The sequence below is a fragment of the Neopsephotus bourkii genome, unplaced genomic scaffold (genome assembly GCF_033783945.1).
Source record: "Neopsephotus bourkii isolate Nb327-2 ecotype Australia unplaced genomic scaffold, CSIRO-AGI_Nbou_v1 NB_1792, whole genome shotgun sequence".
Lineage (NCBI taxonomy): Eukaryota > Metazoa > Chordata > Aves > Psittaciformes > Psittacidae > Neopsephotus > Neopsephotus bourkii.
Window position 1 is genome coordinate 5663365 of NW_026902266.1, and position 22857 is coordinate 5686221.

A 22857-nucleotide genomic window follows, 5' to 3' on the forward strand; every position below is an offset into this window, starting at 1 on the left:
TCAGCTCTGTTCTAGAGAGCAGCAGTGTTTAGGATTGGGCAAGGGTGCCTTTAGGATGCATGTTTATTTGCTCGTAAACCAGGCAGAATAGAGTGACTGAAAAGTGAGGGATTGAGAACTGGGTCAGACAGAAGCTTCCAAAAAGCTTAGCTTATTTGGAGAAGAAGCAGCCAGAATAACAAACCATAGGACAGTGAAATTGATTCTCTGCTCCCTCTTCATCCTACCCTCCTCCGGGTAAACCTGTTTCGGTTGATAGTGAATATTTCATGCAGTGCTGAGCGTTTTCCGAACTGTGGTGTCCTAGTTTTTCCACCTCCAGCCCCAAAGGAATGTTTTTACATCATGGAGCTTTATTTTTGGGAAGGGGAGGAGGGAGCGGAGGCTGCAGGCTTGCGAAGAGACGGCAACAAAGAGTGGTTTAGAGAACAGCTTGGCTCTGATGTCTCGGCTGCGAGTCACACCTCCACTCCTTTGCTCCCTCCAGAAAACTCAGTGAAACAGGTCTGTTCCCAAGGGGCTGGAACACAGCTCCAGTCAGAATGAAATAACCCTCAAATGGCACCCTGGGTGTGCTCTCAGTGCCTTGTCTTTGTCGTAGCTGCTTCCTTAGCTGACAATGGCAAGCTGTTGTTACTGTCAGCACTACAGGCCCATAGAGCTACCAAAGGCAAGAGCCATGTCTGTTCTACCTCACGCACCAGCACCAAGAGGACTTCCTGGCTCTTTGTGGCATGTCAAGTATCACTTCAGGAAAGGGGAGGCACCAGGTCTTGTCTCTCTTTACATCCTCCTCACCTTCCTTCCACATAGAAAGATCAGCTAAGAGTCTACGAGTGTGACAGCACGAGTCCAAAAGCCTCCTGGTCTGGTGCCCTCCAGTCTTTTGAGTTTGTTGCAGTAAACTTCAGGTTAGGCACTTCATCCTTTGATGGAAACCCTGAAAAACTGCTGGCTACCTAAGAAGCAGGGTAGGGAGCAGTGCAATTCTGTCACAATGTCTTTTGAAATCGGTTTCCGCATATGTTTTATGAAGCTGGTGGAAGGTGCCTGCTTGAAACTGAGATCTTCCACACCACAGTGCCTCCAGCTGCCTCTGAAAGCACCAGAGCAGAATAAACTGCCCCACTAACCTGCCAAACAGCTCAGAATCTTGTGTTATCCCCCACGCCAGCAAACTCTGATGAAGTTGGTATCCCATACCCTGCTGTGGATTTGTGTTTCACAAGTGCTTCTTCCCTTTAGGATAGGCAGAACACCTATGAAGCCTGGAAAAGTCCCAGAGCCTCAATATGCTTGCTTCATATTAGCCTCCTAAAAGCACACTTTACCTGACCAGCTGAATTAGCATCTACTGTAACCAAGATAGCAGCACAGCAATTCAGAATCTGACTCACTCCTATTATGGACTGCAAAGCCCAGCATTTGAGTTGCATGATTCCCTAGACAGTCTCTTTTCTCCTACCTAGTCACGCTTGCCCTCTATGCTCACTGCCCATTATTAAGGGGCACAAACGGGCAGAACTTTTTCCTCAGCCCACTGAGCTGCAGCTCTTGATCCTCTTCTCCCCTGACACTAGTCCACAATGTGAAGCATTTGCTATGTGGCTTGTTAGTCTGCAGCAAGCTGTGTTCATGCACCCTGAAGGACGTGGGGCAGGAGCAAAGCATGAAACTGCTTAGTTAATGCTTTAGATCTGCAGGAGTTTGGTTGGTTCAAAAAAGACTGAAGAAGGTGATGGTACATCTTTGTTTGTGGTTCTTGTGCTCTTACAGGAAAGGAAGGATGAAGGGAAGGGAGAGGACAAATGGTTCTTTTGTGGCATGGTGGAAGCAAGAGGAGAGCTGTGGAATATCCCCAAAACGTGCTTCATCTCCACAGCGTTACAAAACAGCAGTTCAGCAGGGGACACAAAAGCACTTAGGATAACTGCAGCTGAAACTAAGTGAACCTTTCAGTCTACTTGTCATAGCATTTGCAGTCCCTGCTTCAAGGAGAAACAATAATAAAAAAATAAATAAAAAATCTTTCAAAAGGAGCTAGTATCCATCTGAAGCATTGGATGAAATAAAAAGTGACAAACAAACAAAATCACCAGCTCCTGCTTTAGAAACTGTTGTTAAAAATAAACCAGCATTCACTGCTGCAGTCCTGCCAGTTCCTCCCAGCTGAGAGAAGACCCAGAATACTGCCTAGCTTTACATTCCCTGTGCATGCTGTAGTGTTTAACAGCTCTCACTGTTGTCATGACAAAGCTTCCCTGCTTTCCAGCATTGAAGATTGTTCTGTTATTTCTAGTCTACCTGTAATGCTGCCTGCTCTCCCTCCCAGCTTACAAGTCACTGTGTTTTCCTGTGCTGAAAGGGTGTGCAGTGTCTCTGCTTGCTTCAGACTTGCATGAAGAGAGTCCCTGACTCTCAGTCCCTTGTGTGGAGCCAGAGCAGTAGAGAAGAGCACCAGCACCAGCCACAGTCAGGTGCTCAGCTGTGACAGTGTGCTTTGAATTAGTATTTGGCTCCATATGATATACAGCAGACTTCACCTGCCACTGCTTCATTCTCTGCAAGCTGTAAGTTGAGTTAGTAGTGATATTTGAAACATTATTTTTCGTCTGTGTTTGTCAGAAGGTGTGTCTTAGCACGTGTCCTGGCATACTAGGCCCTGTAGCTGTGTTTAAAAACAAAGCAAGGGACTATCTTGGACCTGAAGCATTTACAGTCTAAACAGGCAACGAATGTGAAAGGGCAGAAAAATGTGGGAAAAGTCAAATATTGTACGATCTCCTTCTTCTAGACACTGAACTGAGGCGCAGATAGATTAAGTAACCCATCCAAGGCAGAAGAAGCTATGAAGAAAATCAGAAAGTGAAGCTAGATTTCCTGAATTGCAGATGAGCGCCTCAGCCTCACTCTTAACCTTGTATACCTTGTTAGAGCCAGTATTGATGCCATATTTCCCAGAGAGGTTTGCCAGAGGTTTTCCACACCCAGTGAATCCAGACTAAGTTATGGGATCCTTAAACAACTTTATGGCTTCCTTTGGATATGTATATATAACTTTTAACACCACCCCATGAAACCTTCAGGTTTTAGGTGGTTATCGTTTTGTTTAGACATATCCCAAAGATGAGTTTGGATGAAGGCCTCATTTGGATTCAAGTTTGGAACTATGCGTCTACATGCAATAAAAGATAGTGCACTTTTTATTTTGTGTTATTATTTTCTCTGATATATATAGATAGATAGATAGATAGATATATATATATGGCAGATGGTATAGATGTGTCCCAGTATTTGGGTTGCTTTTCTTGAGGAATATGTAGATGTTTGCTACAATGAGACTGACTGCTCCCACCTCTGATGGGACCCCACAGCAACCTCTCAGCACCTCCAAAATTTAGGGCTTAGGTCTAGATTTTTCAGAGGGGCTCACCTTCCATCGTTAGGCCAGATTTTCAGATATACACAGGCAACTATAGTGTCTGAGCAACTTGAAAACCCCAAATATTATATTGTCCCTAATTCTAAAGGGGCATTCTTCTTAAATTTTAGCTGCAGGTAGTTCTGCAGCTGAGAATCTGTCTCCAGAGTGCTCAAGTGCAGTGAACCCAAAATTACTGAACGTCTTGAAGATGTGGGCGTTACCTGCTGCTCTGACTTGTAGGAGAGCTGCCAGAGAGGGAACATCCTTCCCTAAGGGGATTTATGATGGGGGCAGTTGTCAGCATCTGATGAAGCTCCCACTGGCAGTACCCGGATTCCCAGAGGGAAACAAATACTCACTGTAAGCAGTATTACAGAATGATTTTTACTGTTTCTCAATAGTGATTTTTTTGAAAATTATAATGGTTTCAGTTTGGGAAAAAAAAACAACTCATATAGGAAGGGCCTGAAAGCTCTGTAATCCTAATGTAAGAAAATCCTCTGTGCTCCAGTTTGAAAAATATTTTGGGGGGGAATAAAAAGGGAGGTAGTACATATTGAGGACCTGATCCAAGTTATGTTAGCACAGGGAGGCTGCTTTACAGTAACTGACAGCAGTCCTCAGTGAGGAAGATGTGCCAATGAGAGGTGTTCAAGTGCGAATACTTTGTAATGCAGCCTGCCCGCTCACATGTGCCCCACAGGTTCTGGATATGCCATCCATGTGATAGTGACACTGTTCTGAAGTACCTGCTTGTTCCAGGATCTGGAAGAAAAATTGCTTAGAAAAGACAAAGCAAGAATGTATGAAGAGGATAATGATAATTCTTGAAAAGACCTCCTTGTGCCTGGCCATTCCCAGAGATGGTCTGGGCAGGGGGAGGAAAAGGAAAGGAGGTCAGAGGAGGGAAAAATAAGGATGTGGGTGGAAGTTACCACCAAAGAAACATTAAATCCTCTCTCACTGTGTTTGAGTGGAGCTGTTATGTGGGCAAAGTCCTGCATGAAAGTAGAAGTGCCCCAAGTGCATCAGAGTTGCCCTAGGAGTGTGTAGAAAGCAGTTAGTTTTCTTCATTTCACTCTGGATTCATACTGCTTTCTATTTGTCCTGCAGGACAAAATACGCACATTGTAAGGGTCATCTGTGACAGTGAAGGGGTTGTTGTTTCTGCTCAGCCCTGCTGCAGAGGGAATAGCAGCTCTGACATCACTGCATCTGCTTTATACCAGCATATCAGGTCATATGTAGCTCCCTCACTTTTGTGTTGATTATTTGAAAAACAGGAGCATGCCTTACATTTTGGAAATGCTTGGCAGTCCTCTTCTGGCTGCTGACTGATCACTGGTTTGGAAAAGCTATTGCTAAAAGAGGACTTCCCTTTTGGTATTACATACTGCATTTTGCCAAGCAGTTATGTTTGCTGGTAGCTTGAAGGGCGTAGCCTGCCATCTCAAGTCTTCCTGCTGCGATAGAGGGAGTAAAGATGCCTGTCTCTCAGGGCAAGTTAGAGTAGCTTCACAAATGCTCTGGCTTTGTTTTGGTTCCCATAGTTTTGTACTTCAGGAACTTAAGGAGAATAGCAGCTGCACTTCTCCCAACAGCTTTCATGTGTCTCTGACATATCCAAGTGAGAAACTGGCACAGAGACTTCTGTCTGACTCTGAAACGATTACAGTGGCCTTTTGCATGGGAGGTTGCTTCCTTGCATACATTTTAATGTCCTGACTCTGCTGGAACGTCAGTGTAAGAGAGAGCCAGGCACGGCCCCTGTGAGGACTGCAGTACAGGTCTTTTTCCTGCTTTTATGGTTGGAACTTATATTACTCTGCCGCAGCAAAAAAAAAAAAGGGTGTTTCCCTTTAAAAGCAGTTGGGGAAGTGAGAAAAGAAAAGCCTTGTGTAGCAGGGAGGAAGCAACATCCTCAGTCTGTAGGTGTCTGCAGCAGTGGCAGTAGCAGTCGCATCCCGAAAGATTAATGAGCAGGCAGGCTGGATGTGAGGACGGAGCACAAGCCCCGTTGTAGAGCTGGCTGTGGGGATCCCCCAGGGAGAGGAGGGCTGCTCGGATACGGCAGAGGACTGGGGGCAGCTGGCAGAGAGCTGACTGCACACAAGGCAGCGGCTCCTAATGGTGCTGATGTCTTAATCGCTGGTGGCTTCGACAAAGACTTATCTCACGCCCCCATACTGCTCTGGTGAACAAAGGACTTGAGAAACATTGCTTGACTCCTTGGCTTTAGGTGGGTTTGGGGCTGTAAGAAGCAACTCTATTTAAAGAGGTGTCATAAGGGGAAGAGAAAAAGGAAAGAAGGGAATTCTCCAGCCTGGGTTAAAAATAAGATACAAATCCTATTTTAACCCTTTGCCAGACTTGTTCTGCTGGGTTAGGATCACTCCTGTAAAATGCAGCTGGTGTTGCGAGCAAAATGAGAACATTTCTAGAAAGGCACCATCGTTTTCTGAAGTGGTACAGCAGTATATGTATATGCCTTCTTAAGCTGCACGATAAACTGTTTGGCAGTGCTTCCAACTATGTAGTCTGTGCATCTGCAAGATCCCCAGTGTATTGTTAAAAGAGAAGTTTACATAGGACTTGGAGACAGCCAGAAGGCCAAGAAAAGCAGCATGCAGCAGGAGGAACAGAACCAAAATTCTTACAATAAAAGGCATTCTGCCAAATAGGACTTCTGGTAAAGTGCACACTCACCCATGAAGGCCATCCCCTCAGGTTGTCTGAAAATCCTTTTGGTTGAATAAACAGTATGAGGGAGGAAAAATTAGGTTGGGTGGGCTGCTTCTGGCCTAAATTTGAAAATGAAACTCATTCATTCATGTAACCCCTCTGCAGATCCTTGCAGTCCTTTTCTGCCTCTGAGGTGCTGTATTCACTTGTAACATCAGATGCTTGTCCTAGGAGGCAACCTGCTGGGTGGTTAAGTCAATCATTAGGTCTAAAGGAGGCCATCAGCAGAGTGATCCCCCCCGAAGACCTGAACACAGGCGCTGACTCCCATCTGGAGGTTTGGAGAATATGCACACCTGTCATAGAAAAGGATCAGGAAGAGCCATTGCAGTTCAGATCGAGGAAGAAAAACAGCTGTGCACTACACATTGCCTTTCTGTTTACGAAGAAGGTTGTCTTATTTGAAAATATTCAGAGCACTTTCAAGGGAGGGCTGTTTTCTTTGGATTTTATTTTCTGTTTCATATTTAAATAACTGCATCGTACTTCCTTATTAAGAGTGTATCAGAGCTCTACGCTTGTATATATTTTCCCTAAGTGAAACTTCTGCTTGTTTGTTTGAAGATAGAACTCACAAACTGAGGCCTCTGGTAGGTAGGCAGCAGCCTCCTCTCTTTTGGGCTTTATGTGACTGATCATTTGCAGATCATGAGCAAGATAAGGGATCAGAGAGACAACAGTGATTCAGGGATCTTGTTATGCCTGAAGACTGCTAAATTATTCCCAATGGAGACATCTCAGGTTTCTCAGTCAGGTCACTGTTCCCACAGAAGGAAAAAGGATGACAACAAATGAAGACGTCCAAAGGAATCTCATCCAAAACGTACCTCTGCAAAACGCATGTTTAAGGGGTCAGAAGTAAGGACTATCCCCACGTGCTAGAACTTACTTAATTTTAATTCACCTTCTTGCATCACTTCAGTTGTCTCCATTGCTTGCAGGTAGACCCTAGACAATACAGTAGTGGTGCAGACTAAAATGTGCACTTTAAATACTTTGTTGAACTGGAAGTAAAATATTTTCTGCAAGTTCACATCCCCAGGCATCCTAAAGGGAACATGGAAAAGGTCTGGAAAATTGCAAGGAAAGTAACTTCTGCCTTAGAAAAAAAAAAAAAATGACACGTAGGAGAAAAGATTAATGGTTTAGAAGTGTTAGCAAGCATAAGAATGCAAAACCAGAAGAGGAATAGTCAGGAAAAGGCTCTCACAGTCCCTAGGATTTCACAGAATGTTGTTGTTCTTGAGTAGTGTCTGTGGTGGCATAAGGAATCCACTCCAAAATAAAGAACAGGCTTCCTGTTTGGGTGTGTAACATTATACTCTAAATACAGGAACATGTGGGCAGCAGCATGCTACCAAAGGACACAGATAACCCTCAAGCCATCCACTTTGGGTGGAGTATGACTGTTACCAAGGGAAGGAAAATTACCTCAACTCTGTTTAATGGTTAGGTACATCTCTGCAGAGAAGAGGGCTGGCTTAAAATCATCATGATACCTTGTCAGCTGCTGCCCCAGCCTTTCTTACTGAATGGACCCAGCAATAATTTTAGGACTCACAGAAACAAAAGGGGCTTGCCAGTGTTACTGTGTTCCTCTGGCAAGCAACATGTGGGACAGGACTGGGGCAATCTTCCATAGAGCTTTCCTGAGTACCCTGCAGTGATGCTTTGCAGAAGTCTTTAGTTCACCTCAGCATCTTGGACCTGGCAAGACATGTCCAGCAGAGAGCAAATAAAAGAAAGTGCTGGTCTGCTGTCCCATGGTGTTTAGCAACAAAGCACAGAAAGCAAATCCTTTACCTGAAGTGCATATTTCCTATCAGAAGAGGGATCGTGAACAGGGATTATTGCTGTTCCAGTGCAGGAATGAGCTTAAGGGTAGGAGCCAGTAGGCAAATGAAACTTTTGACCCGAACACAAATCCATATTATACAACAGTAGGATGCACTTTAATCCCTGTCATTATATCTATGTTAATGTGATCATCAGCTATCCCTAAATATCTTGAGTTCTGTATGGTGCAAGGAGAGCATCTCTGTGGTACTTTCTTCCCAAATACATTTGCGCAAGTCAGGATTCAACACGTGAGCCTCGCAGCGCTGGCACTGTTCCCTCCTATCTGAGGTTAATGCTGCGTTTCCTCAGCCTGGCACCTGCCTCAGCAAGATTTTGGTGGGGTTTTTGTCTGTTCTGTGTTTGTGTGGGAGGCAGTATAAGCTTTTCATGGAGGGGAAGGCTTGTTCAATTGGAAAGAAGGGAGTTAATTATGTCTCCTATAAAGAGATGTAATAGGTTTTCTTTTCTGTAGAGAGAGGATGACATGAACAGCATCCCTTGCCTTTTCATTTGAAAACTCTGTTGTGACCATATTGCTGAGGCTTGGAAAACTCCCCGATTCACAGGTTGTTTTTTGCATGTTCCAGACATCTGGGAAAAAGGTTCAGCTGACTGATGAATGTGATCTCTGGCAGAAAATGCTGAAAAGTTGGGGAGGGAGGAGGGCAGATCTAGCCCAGCTGTCCATTTCAAATATTGCTGGTTTCAAATTTAGCCTGCCATCTTCTTAACAAATTGTTTGTGAGCACTTTTAAATCTGCACATCTAAGTCTTATCGTAAGTATTTGGCAAGTGCAAGGGATTTTGAACTAAATTACAAAAGGAAGATGCCTCTGTGTGTGCCAAAGCATCCCAAGGTGTACAGGCCTAAGATGATATTATTTAAAAGCCCAGTTTTCAACTTTTCTTCTGTTTTTGGCATGCTTGCTCTGTCACTTTCAGGAATAGCTAGAGTAAGTATGTCCAGCCAAGTCCATTCTTTTCATAAAATTAAGGTAATTTGCTTATCGTTAGAAGTTTCCTGTTGTTTCCTTTATGTAATTTTGGAGTCATTAGCACTTTCTTTAGCGATGTGTTATCGCCTGACATAACAAAGTGTTGCATCTCTCTCTACTCTTCGTCAGAAGCCAAATAACTTTGAACTCTGTATTAGATGTGTTTGTTGTGTAGGGCACATACAAAGGAATAGGAAGAGACTCAAGTAAGCAATGGCACTTAAAGATGACTGCTCTGAAAATGCAAGACCCACAATACCATCTTCAGAAAAAATGAAAATACCACCTTCCTCAAGTCTAAAATGCCTTCATTTCTTTCTTCTTCTTGGTCTCCATGCAATAATGCTGTGGTGGTGGGTGCACCTGCACTGCAGTATACCTCTTCCCATAAACACATGGGTTGCTTTGGAGTGACACAGGCAATTCAAGAGGAAAGTTTTCTATACTGAAGGGGAGATTGTCACTATATGGAAAAGATGATCTGGTTTAGGATAGGGAATGGTGTTGGCAGTGGTTTAGTATGGTGAAGCTGAAGAACTCACCATTAGGACTTGGAAAGGCTCAGAAATACTGCAGCATCTGGGAAGTAATGCTCAAGGCAAAGATTCATAAATAGCAAGGCGGGGCTCATCTCTTGGGACTTGGAGCTAAAAGATGGAATTTGTTCCTGAATGACTCTGGTCTCATTTAGTAGTAAGAGTCTCATGCACTTTGCAATAGGCCAATGCTAAGTCCCTCTGAAATCTGACCAGACTGAATAATGTATTGGAAAATATAATGAAGATGTAGAAAACAGTTGTATTCAGCTCTAGAGAATACGCTGGACCTTCCTGTAAGGACACAGCCAGAGATGTCTGAGCCCTCTTTTCTCAAGGAGGTTTGGACAATGTGGAGAAGGAATGACTTGTCTTACTGCCTGTTCTGAGATGCTCGAGAGCCTATCTTTAGAAAGTTGTTTGTAAACCTCCCTTGCCAAGAGGTTTCTTGATCCTGATATTGATGTTGATAGGCTGCAAGATGTCATCAGCACCTCCAGCAATAAGAGACTGGTGTGTGATAGAAAGGTTATGAGAAGAGCAGAGATAAAATAACTGAGAAACAAAATGTTCCTTCGTTGCTGTCTTTGATCTCTTACCTCCCAGCTGTGAGAGATCCTGGATGCTGATGGCAGCAATCAACTAATTTTCTGCTGCTTCTGTTGTGTGTAAAAAACAGAGGAAGATGTTGTCTTCACTGAGGGGAGTACAAGTCTTGCTGTAATGTCTTTTGTTGCAGGCTGAACCTCAGGAGAGGCAGGGGATGAGCACAGGCAGCCTCAAAACTGAGGCAAAGAAATGCAATTTTGTTTCTTCCTCTCCTCTCTCTTTCTGCACTTTGCTTTCTACTACAATTCCTGCCTGATTAGCCATCCTTTTGCAAATTAAAACCCAAAGGAAAGCTCCCAGCCAGTGTTGCTATCTGTGCTGCATCCTTGATGCCAACTGAAGAAGTGGGAGGCACCATCGATAAAGCTGTTGGGCTTGCATTATCTTGAAAGCTTCTGTCATTTCTCAGCATCAAGGTGCAGTAGTTGAAGGGAGGGCACAGGTTTACAGTAGCTGTGTAACTCTCCACCAATAGTTTACTCCTGACATGGGACTGAGGCTGAGTCCATAAAGCTAATTTTGCTAGCTCAGGTAGTCCAGAGACGAAGATATGGGGACATCGCTGCTCATTTCCTGTGCTGTTCAGTCCTGTCTTGCAAGATATGAAGACATGCTTGTATTTGAGGTGAATCTGCATTAAAAAGTTATAATCTCACATACAGATGAGTCAGTAGGGATGTTTGGAACTGAAGTGCAGGCTCATGTCATCATAGAGATGCACCAGTTATGGTCATGTCATTACAGAGAAACACTTCACAAGTGTGCTCCTCAGACACCATCTGTGCTCAGAGTGATTATTTTATGGACAAATTGACTAATTTCAAGGTCATGGATAACAATAAGTACTTCTTGGGACCAGTGTCCATAAGGTGGGATGGACATAGAAGTGTTAATGTACAGCTGGTGTATGTTCAAGCGTTCAAGCGGGAGCTGCGCTTCATGCTGCAGAACCTCTTGCTGACCAGGCATGGTAGAAGAGCTGGGCTGAAGGATTGCTTGCCATCCCTGAGTACACAGCCACTGGCTCCACAGTTTGGCAGAAAGACAGTTGTTGATTCCTCTGCCTGCAGCTCCCAGGCCTCCCCTCAGGGCTCCCTCTTCATTGCAAAGTGAAGTGCAAACATGAACTTTGTGAGCCTGTGTTGCCCGTGGTCATTCACAGTTCCTGGATGAGGTCCCTGCTGCTGTTTGTCTGGGACCGTTGTCCATATGGGAGGTGCAGTTGTGCTTCAACAGCATATTTAGAATATGGAAACAAAGGGGAGAGCTGTGGGTTGCTTCAGTCTCTGCTTCTGTCAGTGCCAGCTGTGGCTGTTGAGATGGAGAATCCCTGCTAGATACCAGCTCTTTGTATCTCGCCAAGTTTATTAACTCAGCTGAGACAAGATCCTAATCTACAAGTACATACAAATATCTATCTAAAGCGTCAAGGGGCACCCAAAAGTGAAGGACAGGAGAATACAGCAAAATAACAAAAATAGTATTATCTGTTTTCTGCTCTGTAAGATTATTGATGTCATTAAGCTTGTTGTGGAGCAGGGCAGGGCAGGGATAGTCTGGCATTCTGTCTTTGTCTCTTCAAAGCTCCAGCTTTTCTGCCCTCTCCTGGAGCATTTGCTACCTGCCTTATTTCTCAGGGAACCAGACATGTCCATTAAAGAAAGATACAGAGAAGGAAACAGCATCAATCCTATTGATTGTTTCTGGAAGAGTATTGGAGAAAGTGCAAAGGACATTTGTGTAAGACAATGCCAAAGAACTAAACAAGGCCAATGTTGACCAATGGAGAAAAAGAGGAAGAAGGGGAAAGCAGTATCTGAGACACATAAGAAATAGTGTAGAGTTTATTCTTTGAAGCTTTTCCAAAAATCTGCTTTTAAATTTCATTTCCTACTGATGGTGGACTCCCTTAAGGACCTAGTCCATGGTACTCTCAGCATCACTTCACTGTTTCAGTCCCTTTCCTGGATGCTTTTGGGAACCCTTCTGCCTTATCGTATCCTCAACCAATACTCTCAGAAGCTCTACACTACATTTTTGGCAGAATGTTATGCTGTGCTATACCCCCTGCTTTGTGCTTGCTTGTACTCCCTTAAGGGGATCTCCTTTATCCTCCACCCACTCAGAGATTTGAATGTTGTGTTTCATACTGCCCATATTAAATCTATGATGTCTCAAATAACACAAGGGGCTCCACACTTGTATTATTTGAAGTTGAGCTTTCCATACCCCTCAGTTTTGCAGCTTTTTCTCTGCTGTGTGTAGTGGCTGTTTTTCCGTAGCTGAGCATAGCAGCCCACAGGGCATTACGTGTTCTTGAATGCACCTTATACCCTCAGTAGAAGTAACTTCTGCTGGGGGAAAATTAGTTATGAATTGCACTGCTTTCACATGCTCCTGCACAGGGCCTGTTGGCTTCCTGCTCTTGCATTCTTCAACATAGCTACCCCTGAAATGAGCCAGGCATATGTTTGTTGGTCTTTGGGGGAAAAAGCTGCAGGTGAGTGCTGCCTACAGCATTTCTTGTGGGGGTTAAACTTAAATTTCTAGGTTTGGGGTGAGCACTGAGGTATGGTTTGTCAGGGAGAGCTGCTCAAATGAGAGGGGCAGAGAGTGCTGCTTTGGAGCAATAGATATTGGTGTTCATGCAGACTTGGCTGTGGCTGCTGGTGAGGTGGTGGGTTTCTCTTAAACACTGGGCTGGCTGCACATGAGTTACGTTTTTTACTCCCAGGAAAAAAAACAAAAAAGAAAAAAAAACCCAGCTGTGCAAGCAATCTGCTTCAGGTCAAAGAAAGCACAGTGCACATTAACATTAAAAACCAGAATAAGGAGCGAAAAGAAAGGCAAGTCAAAGATCAGGTCATTTCTCCTGCAGAGTGGCTGTTGGTTTGTGTCTTGTGTCCTGCACTACTTGGCAATGGCAGCCAGGATGTGGCACTCACCAAAGGTGACAGGAGGCACAGGGAGGCTATTTGCCTTCCGGTGTAAGGGGCCAGTTCTGCTGACTGCTGGCAGAGACTTGCACGTCAGTCACTCGTTAGCTGTGTACCACCGGGCAGCAGATAATCTCAAGTGCTGAATGAATAAATCCACTCCTTGTCAGCTCCCATCAGTGTCTCTTGCATGAAGCCTGGATGCTTCTTAAAGAAGCATACGCTGCAGATAAGTCTAAGCTCCATATTTACTCGGTAGCCTATGGCAGAGCACTGATGAACATGCAGCTTTTAACTATTGAGTTAAATCATGAAGTTTCCAGGTTAGATAACCTGTAGGTTCCAAACCCCATCATGTCAAGACCTTGACATCAATATGGCAGGGCAGGTGTTCTCTCCTGTTGTGGAGGGGCATTGGCATCAGCAGAGAGGATTTTCCAGAAAATCCTCGCAGTATCCATTTGGCTGACTTCATACCCTCAGACTTTGTGCCAACTTTTAGCATTCAGTGGAGCGTTAGAGTTGCAGCTTTGAATGCACTATGGAAAAATGCTTATTTCAATAAAGACAAGTAGAAACTGACATTCTGTTACAACAGTAGTTTGTGACAAATTTTCCTACTAAAGCTCATGGTATAGAAATTTGCACATGCAAATTTTAACATCAGATATGCATCTCGCTTCTCATATATACCTATTTTCATTTATGGGGAAATAGCTTTGAGAAGCACTCATGCAAACAAAAATTGTGGTGGAATGAGCCCATAATAGAGCTTTCAATAAAATGAGAAATTGCTCAGCTTTCCAGTAATTTTGTCTGTTTGTTGTAAGCATTTTGTAAAGCATTGTCTAACTGCCTGATTCTGTGGAGATCTAAGTCTAGTTTTCCCCCTCATTTACTCACTTTTTATAGAATCTTCTTGTAATTACTAGTCCTTAGCAGAAAACCTGAACGCATGTTAAAGCATTTAATTAGTCAAAATTGTGTAATAGGAGATTTCTTCCAGATACCACTTAATGATCATTAGAAGGTCTGATTCAAAGCCTGCTTAAGTCAATTGATGGCTTTTGTTGACTTGAATACATTTTGAATCTGGCTCGGTATATTCAGAAATGTGAAGTTATTGGCTACAATAGCAGGGAATACTCTTCATAGATGGACAACTTTAGTGGTTCTCTGCTTCCATAGTGATCTGCTGAGGAAGCTTTGGATAAATGAAATGAAAGACCACTTTTAGTGAAAAATCAACTAAATTCAGAACTGCAGAGGAAAATACTTGAAGATTTAATCATTTAAAAACTGATTTTTTTCCACAGCTACTCCTTTGAAGTTAAGGATGCAACTGATATAATGTGGTATTGCTTAGATTCAGTAATGGCTTAAGTCTGTTTGGAAGAATGATATCCCCACAGCAGTGATGACCCTACAGGACACATTGGGCCTGTACTTACTCGTATAAAGCCATTGGTTCAAGAGAGACCTTAGAGAAGCCTTCCAGTACCTGAAGGAGGGCCTATAGGAAATCTGGAGAGGGGCTTTTTATAAGGGCATGTAGTGACAGGACAAGGGGGAATGGCTTTGAACTGAGAGAGGATAGATTTAGATTATATATTAGGAAGAAATTATTTATCATAAGGGTGTTGAGACACTGGCAAAGGTTGCCCAGAGAAGCTGTAGCTGCCCTATTCCTGGAAGTGTTCAAGGCCAGGTCAGACAGGGCTTGAAGCAACCTGGTCTAGTGGAAAGTGCCCCTGCCTGTGGCAGGGGGGTTGGAACTGGATGATCTTTAAGGTCCCTTCCAACCCAAACCATTCTGTGACTCTTTTATTCTATGATATGTGGTTTAATTTCTTTTCTGTTTTCATGGGTAGCCTATTTATTCTGTGATTACAGGAAAGAGTGAACAGATGACCCAGGCTTCACCAAAGCCAGTGATTTTTCACCATTTTACCTTTTAGTCCCACACAACATGGAAGCAAAATACTAAGAGAGTAAAATCTTAGGGTCTGTTCTTGTGATATTTCTGTTACTGCAGAACACAGACTTTCCAGGGAACCCGAGATTATTTTCTTCCTATCCAGTACCTTTGGTTTTGCCACTTCAACTCAGTGGAGTATCACAGTGACTTACTTTCTGATTTTTGTGCTCTCATCACGGAAATGCAAATCACTGCACAGTGGGCCAGACACTGACGAAAGCAGGTACTTTGGTACAAGGTTTCCAACTGGAGTTGTAGCCTGAGGAAATAGATGAGTATCCAGATCTCTGCATCCTTTGAAGTTCATCCTGAATCTAAATAACAACTCAGAGAAAGTTCATGTTCTGGTTGAGATTCTAGTAGCTGAAGAGACAGCCATGAGTTCTGAAAAGTATTTCATTAATTACTTCAAAACAGAGTCACCATTAGAGAGCTTGATATTCACATGAAGACCTCCCACCTCCACCTCCCCTCCACCATTTTGCTCTGAGTAGGAAAACCAGCACAACATGTTTGCAGCCTCCTGGCCCACTTCTGCAGTTTCAGACTTACTTTTCCAAATGGTGTTTTGAACAATATGGGAGACACTGGTGTCAATGGAGAGAGAGCAAGCTCTGTGGTGCACTGCTGGTGAACCTTGAAGCATCCAAGGAGAATGTCATCTGCTGTCCCCAGCTTTTTGTGTGTAGCTGTTCTTTGGGAAACACTGCTATTAATGACTGTTGCACAGTGCTTGCAGAGGTTTGGTAGATAAAATACAGGCTGGTAGATAAAAGGCAGCTTTCCACTTCATTTTTCAAGTTCTCACAGCACCACATGGGTGATGGGTGACCCAATTGTTACTGAGCAAATGTAAGCAAGAGAAAAGGGAACTTTCTTCCATCACTGAGACAAACTATCAGGTTTCCTCAGCCTGCTCTCCTTGTCTTCTACCTGAATTAGCATCCTGTATACCTGTGGGTTGGAAGGTGAGAGCAGAGTGCTTGTCACCAGTGAAAACTGTGCCAGCACAATGGGCTTAAACCAGGTACATGGTTTTTTCTGGGGTTGACAAAGGGTGAAGTAGAGATGGAGCAGAGGGAACCAGACTTTTGCATTATTCCTCTAAGGAATATGGGTCGTGTTGCCCCTGTGTTGCAGTTTGTCATTAGCTGAATCACTGGAGCATCCTCTCAAACCAGCCTGCTGCATAGATTTTAAAAAACTCTTAATTGGCGCCTGCAAGGTTACAAGTTAGCAGTGTATCTCCATTTGCCCTGCACAGCCTTTCACAGCTCTTTCCCCCAGCTCCAAGGCACTGTTTTGCTGCACAGTCAGTAACCTACCATGGTATGAGGCAACCCAGGCTGTAGTTGAGACCCTGTGAAGTGACCTGGCATTTGTGGGACAGAGAAAGCTTCCCTTTTTTCCTTTCTTTTTTAACTATTATGCAAATGTTTCTCCGTGTTTCCTTGTTTATCACAGACTGTGATCCTCCCTAGACAGGCTATTCTGAGTTTGGCCTGCTTTCTGATAATTGCATCTGCATTAAAGCAAACACCCCTGCAGGGTTTCTCCATTCCCCTGTCCTTGCCAGCTCTGTGCTGGAGAGCACGCCATAGCTTGCTAGCACAGGGATGCACAAAAAAGGCATGCCAAGGGCTGGCAATGCTCTGGAGAAGAAGGGAAAGCTGCATGCTATTTCAGACCTCTCTCATTTTGCCGATGAGCTCAGATACCTTTCTTTTGCTAGTGACACTGTGGCTGCTAGGTCTTCCTAAGCCATGCATCAGTAAAATCACTGCCATGGTCTACAGTCTGTGTCCAGCCCATATCAATGTCTGGCTTCTCTTTGGGGATGTAAAAAATGAATAGGATCTGGGAGAGTCAGACAACAGTAATGACTGCAGTAGTAATTTTGAGAAGGGGGTCTGTTGTACGTTTTTGTGAGCTGTTGTTTTCCTTTGGAAGAAAAAAGAGGCAGGGCACTTCTGGAAAATTTTTGAGGTTGATCTTTATCAGGTTGTTGTTTAGGAGCTGGGAATCTCTAGTGCTTGAAATAATACAGCCATTAGTGTGTCGCTTCTCTACATGGGGCCAAGGCGTAGACTATGAGAAGTACAGTAATGATGCTTTTCTTTCATAAAGCCCATTTTTTCACTGAAAGATGGTACGAAGTCTTACTGAGATGAGTAGATTAGTTTTGTCCTTGGTTTACAGCTAGAAGAGGTAGCAGACAGTGGAAAGCTGGAGTGGTGCAACGCACCACTGAACTGAATGCACTGTAGTGAAATGCTGCCAGGCCCATCTGTCCAGATGGCTTTCTGCATGCCTGGGGTTGAAATCAAGGCCTTTGTAAGTGCATTTCCTCTCAGGATTTAGTTCCCAGGAATTTAAAAATATGCACAAAGCCTTCCACACTCACACAGTTAAAAATGACGAAAGTAAAGCAACTCAGGCTATTTCCTTCTAATTGGCTCTTAGCGTAAATCTGTAGGCAGTAGGTAGATAATTTTGCTTTCTGTTCTGATTTGCTCTTATTGAACTTGCCCATGCTGTGCTGTAACTGAATCCCCTCCTCCAAGGGAACATTATAAATCATGGCCTCTTCTCATGCTTTAGGGCAGTAACTAAGCAGGACCCTGACTGGATGATGCCATCCATCACTCACTTGGTCTGAACATATGTTGCCACCTCACCTACCAGAGACTTTTCAGCAGTGAATTGCCAGTGCAGTTAGACAGCCCATCTGCAGGGAATTTCATCTTTCACAGGCAGGATATCCCCCAGAAGGGAGAATGGGGTTGGATAATCCCTACCATAGCTAGTACAATGGTCACATTCCCCATGAATGGTCTCCCCCATCCAAAGGTAACTTTGTTGTAGTTCTAATTTCTTAGCAGATGTGGTGCTTGGTGTTGATGATGAACCTCAGTAGTGTTGGAAGAATGTTATTTGAGTGGGTACTTCTGTTTTGTTTTTCCTCATTCTTGAAGCAAATACAGCTTTTTCAGCTATAGGGCTGTACAAGTCCTCTGCAAATATCAGTGCGTATCTTGTAGAAGAGAAAGAGTCTCCTTGAAGAGGAGACAAAAATGGGATAAACTACCACTCCCCCTGGTTTTGGGTAGTACAATTGAAATCAACCAGTTTGTGTTTCCTATTTGTATAAGTGGCTTTCATCTAAGTGCTGGTCAGGAGTTAAGTTACACCCACACTGCTGTCACCATCAGGTATTGTGTATCACTGAATTCACAGCAGTTCTGGCAGTGCTAAACTATGTACATATGTGTTTAAATGCATTCCCCACTTCTCGGAAGGAGCTATTTCCAGAGATCCTAAGTGTGGTAGTAGATCTCTCAGCTGACTTTTCACTGTGCAGAGGCAAATAAGATTGACACATATACAAACACTGTTTCCTTCATCCTGATATTCGAGGATGACCAAGGGTGATGTGGTGCAAGAGTTGCTTTTGCTGGTTTTGTGTAGTTGTGTAGAGGGAGAGATCTGGGATGAAAACCAACATACTGGGAAATCCTCCTCCTCTGCACAGCACTGGAAAACTACTGCTTTCTAATTTCCTGCCGAGTATCTCATTTGCATTCAGAAAAAGGTGTCTGTGTTCAGGCTTAGTCTAAGATGATATCTCAGGAAATTAAAGGACATCAAGAACTAAAGATATACTTGGGCAAGTTCCTAATTACTTATCTGATCTCTGCAGGGGAGATGTTAAGGGATGGTTTTGTAGTTTGTGCGTGGTTTTTTTGTTTGTTGGCATAGCAGCTCCAGCACAATCAGTTACTTGAAGGGCTGGGAATAAACTCTACCTAGTTGTTCTTGTTTGCTTCTGTAGGTCTTTTTCCTGCCTTTGTGGAATCCTTAAAATTTGTCATGCCCAGCTATGCAATGCTTAGGCTGCATCTTTTTGCAGTTTATTTCAGTTGCCTACAGTCTCCACAGTGTTACGTAAACTCCCTTTGAGTTAGCTTAGGTCAAATCAGAGCAGTTACACCATGTCTCAAGCAGCACAGAGCAATTTTGCTAGCAGCTGAGGAGTTGCACTGACTCTAGATCTAATAAGTACCCGTAGTAAATTTGGGTTAAATACCACAGCAGTATGGTAAGAATTTTGGGGAAGAGCAGGGCTTGTATTAATTACAGGAACTTAGTCACAACTTGCTAACTCCAAGTTGAAGACGTGCTTTTAGAAGTAGCCATGTTTGGACAGATTGGGAATTGAGAGGAAGCACAGTCTTACGCTTAAGGCTCCAATAGTCAGGTTTAATTTCTTGTTCTGCTTTGTATTTCTTATGTCACTTCTTACATTTCTTTCCCTTTCTGTGCCTTGGTTCTGCAACTGTAAAACCACACTGCTGCCTTCTGTTCTTTGTTCTGAATAGACTGCGAGTTCTTCAGGATGGGGATTGTTTAGTATTAATTGAGTATGCAATACGTATTGCAGCATGGCCACATCTGGGCCTGTGGGAGGTCAGGAGAGCCCTAAGTGACACCTTAAGAGTTTCTGTACTTTGAGAATATGTCACTGGCTTTGGGTTGTGAGGGAGGAAGAGCCTTTAATGCTCTTATAACTCTTGCAACTAATTCCATTTGGTATATTTTGGGACTTTTCTTTCAACCTTGAAATTTTGTTTGTTTTCTGTTCTGCAGGGCAGGCAGTGCTGAGGCTGAATAAATTGAATTTTTCTTAAATTATATGAGTGCTAAATAAGATACATTGCTATAAGTTGTCGTATCCTCTGCATAAAAAAGAGTGGAAAATGGATAAATGAGAAGAAAATGTGTGACGATATCTAATGTATTCTAAGACCAAGCTGCTAATATCCTATTTCTTTTTGTTTCTTGCAGGTGGAGCGGGAAATAGCCATCCTGAAGTTGATAGAACACCCCCACGTTTTAAAGCTGCATGATGTTTACGAAAATAAAAAATATTTGTAGGTATTCCTGGCTTTTGCCAGAGAAAGGGGAAGGGAGGGAGGGAGGGAGATGAGGGGTTTGGAATTTGGTGACGTTTCTGAAAGAATGGAGCAGGGCTTCTCCCTCAGCTATTGTCTGTGTGATACCTAATACTTGGATGAGGAAGGAACCCTCCTTATTTCATTAGCTTTTCTCCATTTTCCTCTCTGTACTTATGTGCTGTTTCTTTTCCTACTTAAAATGGAGGAGAGAGAACAAACCTGTGTTTTCTGTCAAACAGCAAGAGGGGAGGAAGCTTTGACCCTGTAAGATCTGGAACCATTTTAAATCAGAACTGTAACAGTCTTACCAGGGACAATTTGGATAACCTCCCTTGCCTGATAGTTTTCGTTGAGACCCTCGGTTCTCTCTAAGAGTATTTTAAATTTGTCCCGTCAATAACAATTTTTGGTTTTAAGGGCTGCTGAATTCTCCTGATGGCCCTGCTGTAACAGATAAGTTTTTAGGGTGTGAGGGGTTGTTGGGTTTTTTTTGCAGATCATAGCTAGTGCTGGACAGGGATGTTGTACACACACGGAGTTATTTTATCTTGACAGGGCACTAGGTATGTTGAATCTGCTGTCAAACAAACAGGCCATATTAATCTTGCCACAGCAGGAAAAAAAAAAAAATCAATGTTCTCCAAATGGAAAAGGGCAACCCAGTAGGGAACTCCAGGTTATTTTCAGCTTTTTAACAGGTTATTACAAGTAGAAGAGAGTAGTAAAAAAAAACCCCAAACTATTTTTAAAAACCACTATCCATGGGTGACCTCTCCCTAATGTCACAACTCAAAGAAGGAATGACTGTTTACCCAAAGAAAGTGTGGAATGGAGGTAACAATCCCTCATGGACTATTCAGTCAGTCTCGTTACTGAAGCAATGAAATCCTATTCTGAGAAGTGAGGCCTTTGTGCCTAAGGGTTAGCTTACTAGAGCAGGCAGTAATTTCTTTTGGATTCTACATTTTCCTCTGGGGAAGAGCTTGCCATCCATGGTGAAATGCTGTTGCCAGAGTGAGCCTGTGCAGGCACTGGGTGGAGGCTGGCTCAGACATTCTCTGACCCGCATCTCAAGTGCTCTATTCTCAGTGGTGTAAATGGTCATGGCATCATTAAGCCCAGTTTGCCCCAGCTAAGGATGGAGGCCGAGATCTAGCACAGCCTGCTCTGCATGCGAGAGGAGGGTAGCAAAGGGAAACAAGGCTTTACAGCCAGTAAGTTCTCCGTTAGTACTGAAAAGAGAGGCACCTTCTGTAAAAGTACATTCATTTGTATTCTGGTTTAAAGGGGGTTAGTATGAGCCCCAGGCTTGCTTTTGGTTAGGGGAAAGGGAATATTCTTCTTTGTGATCCTTGTTTATTTATATGTCTGTAATCTTAGATATACATACACATAAACACACACTTGCAGAAGCCCAGCAAAAAAAGCTGATGTGTTCCAGGTAGGTGTAGTATACTTGAGTGGTGGAGAAAATGTATGAATACATGAAGACAAAAGAAATGTTCATCATTTGAAGTGAGAGGATGGGTTACAGAGGTGCTGAAGATTTCTTCTTGCCCTGAATGCCTGTGAAGCCAACAGCTGAGTTGAGCTCTGTTTTTTTACCACGTAACTTGGTGGCTATTTTGCTTCATGTGAAAAGTATCTACTGCTTAGAGCAGTGGGGATGGTGTTAGAAGACTTCTAAATGGCTGCATTCCTTGGCAGGAAAATACCTTTCTGCTGAAACTCACCTTGAAAGGGAAGTATCCCATATCTTTAAGCTGTATCTGTATATCCTGGCTTCTAAAAAATGATGGGTTCCAAAGTATGCTTTGCCAATGACCATTTAGCTTTTAACAATTACTAAGTCTTCTTTGTGCTGTTGCTCCTCCGCCTGTGTGATTGAACTGTCCACAAAGGCACTGAAGCCTTATACTAAAAAACACTGGCTTTGTGAAAGAGCCAATAGCTGTTAATTTCATTTCATTAGTCACTGTTTTAAAGAAAGGGCACAATGCAGAGCTTCTGCCAAGCCTCTCTGTTCAAAATTAGAAACAGACATAGCCTTGAATAAATCTAAGAGGTGGAGCCTGTGGAGGGGCGAAGCATTACAAGTGTGTGTGGGCTTAGAGGTCTGTATGCATATACTTTCCCAAATAATACCCCCTCTAGTTCTCACCAGCATCAAAAAAGGATTGCTCTCTGGCGGTGGCACCTTTCCATCACCCATGCCATCTCAGCAGCAATGGCAGTGTTTCAGAAGAGCTCATGAATTATGGGTGATATTTCAGAAGCCAGAGACTAATCACAATGCAGCGCTGGGGAGTATTTCCTCAATAAATGTTAATTTCACAAATCATGTTTGAGTTTTGGTTTATGATTTAATTTGTGACAAGGGGCTTTGGTTGAGTAGACTCCTAATGCAACCATGAATCAAATCCTTTTTCCACAGTTTATTTAACACTGGAATGAGTTTTAAAAAATAATAATATAATCTATTAGTATATGCGTCTTAGCCTAGCAGTCTTTTTCTGTTTGTTTTGGTGTTTTCTCTACCAAGATGGTTGGAGAGAGATGGAGATACCCATGAGCTCTAAGCCTTCCAGCTCTTTATCCAGCATTTTTAGTTGTTACTTTAAGACTGTGTCCTACAGTTCTAGCTGCATTGAGGCAAGCACAGCTGCACTGTGGCTCTCTGTATGTGTGCTGATACACCACCTCAGATATACATTAAGTTGGCTAAACTAGTAATGTTACTGACAGTTGAATTATTTCATATTTGTTGTATAATCACACTGACTGCCTTCAAGCAAGATTGGGAGTACACGCTAATAGGTGATTCAGAAATAGCTATAAACAAT

General features: G+C 43.2%; 1 protein-coding gene across 14 annotated transcripts in view; it reads left to right on the forward strand.

Annotated features, from left to right (window-relative positions):
• BRSK2 (BR serine/threonine kinase 2) overlaps window positions 1-22857 on the forward strand; it is a 327161-nt gene that overhangs the window by 196379 nt on the left and 107925 nt on the right. For 13 of the 14 annotated variants that reach the window (XM_061342432.1, XM_061342434.1, XM_061342433.1 and 10 more), the window contains exon 3: window positions 19905-19990. In XM_061342432.1, the coding sequence (XP_061198416.1) occupies window positions 19905-19990 (86 nt within the window). Of the gene's footprint in view, window positions 1-18438; window positions 18715-19902; window positions 19991-22857 lie in introns of those variants that run through there. The other variant, XM_061342441.1, reaches the window with a different exon arrangement.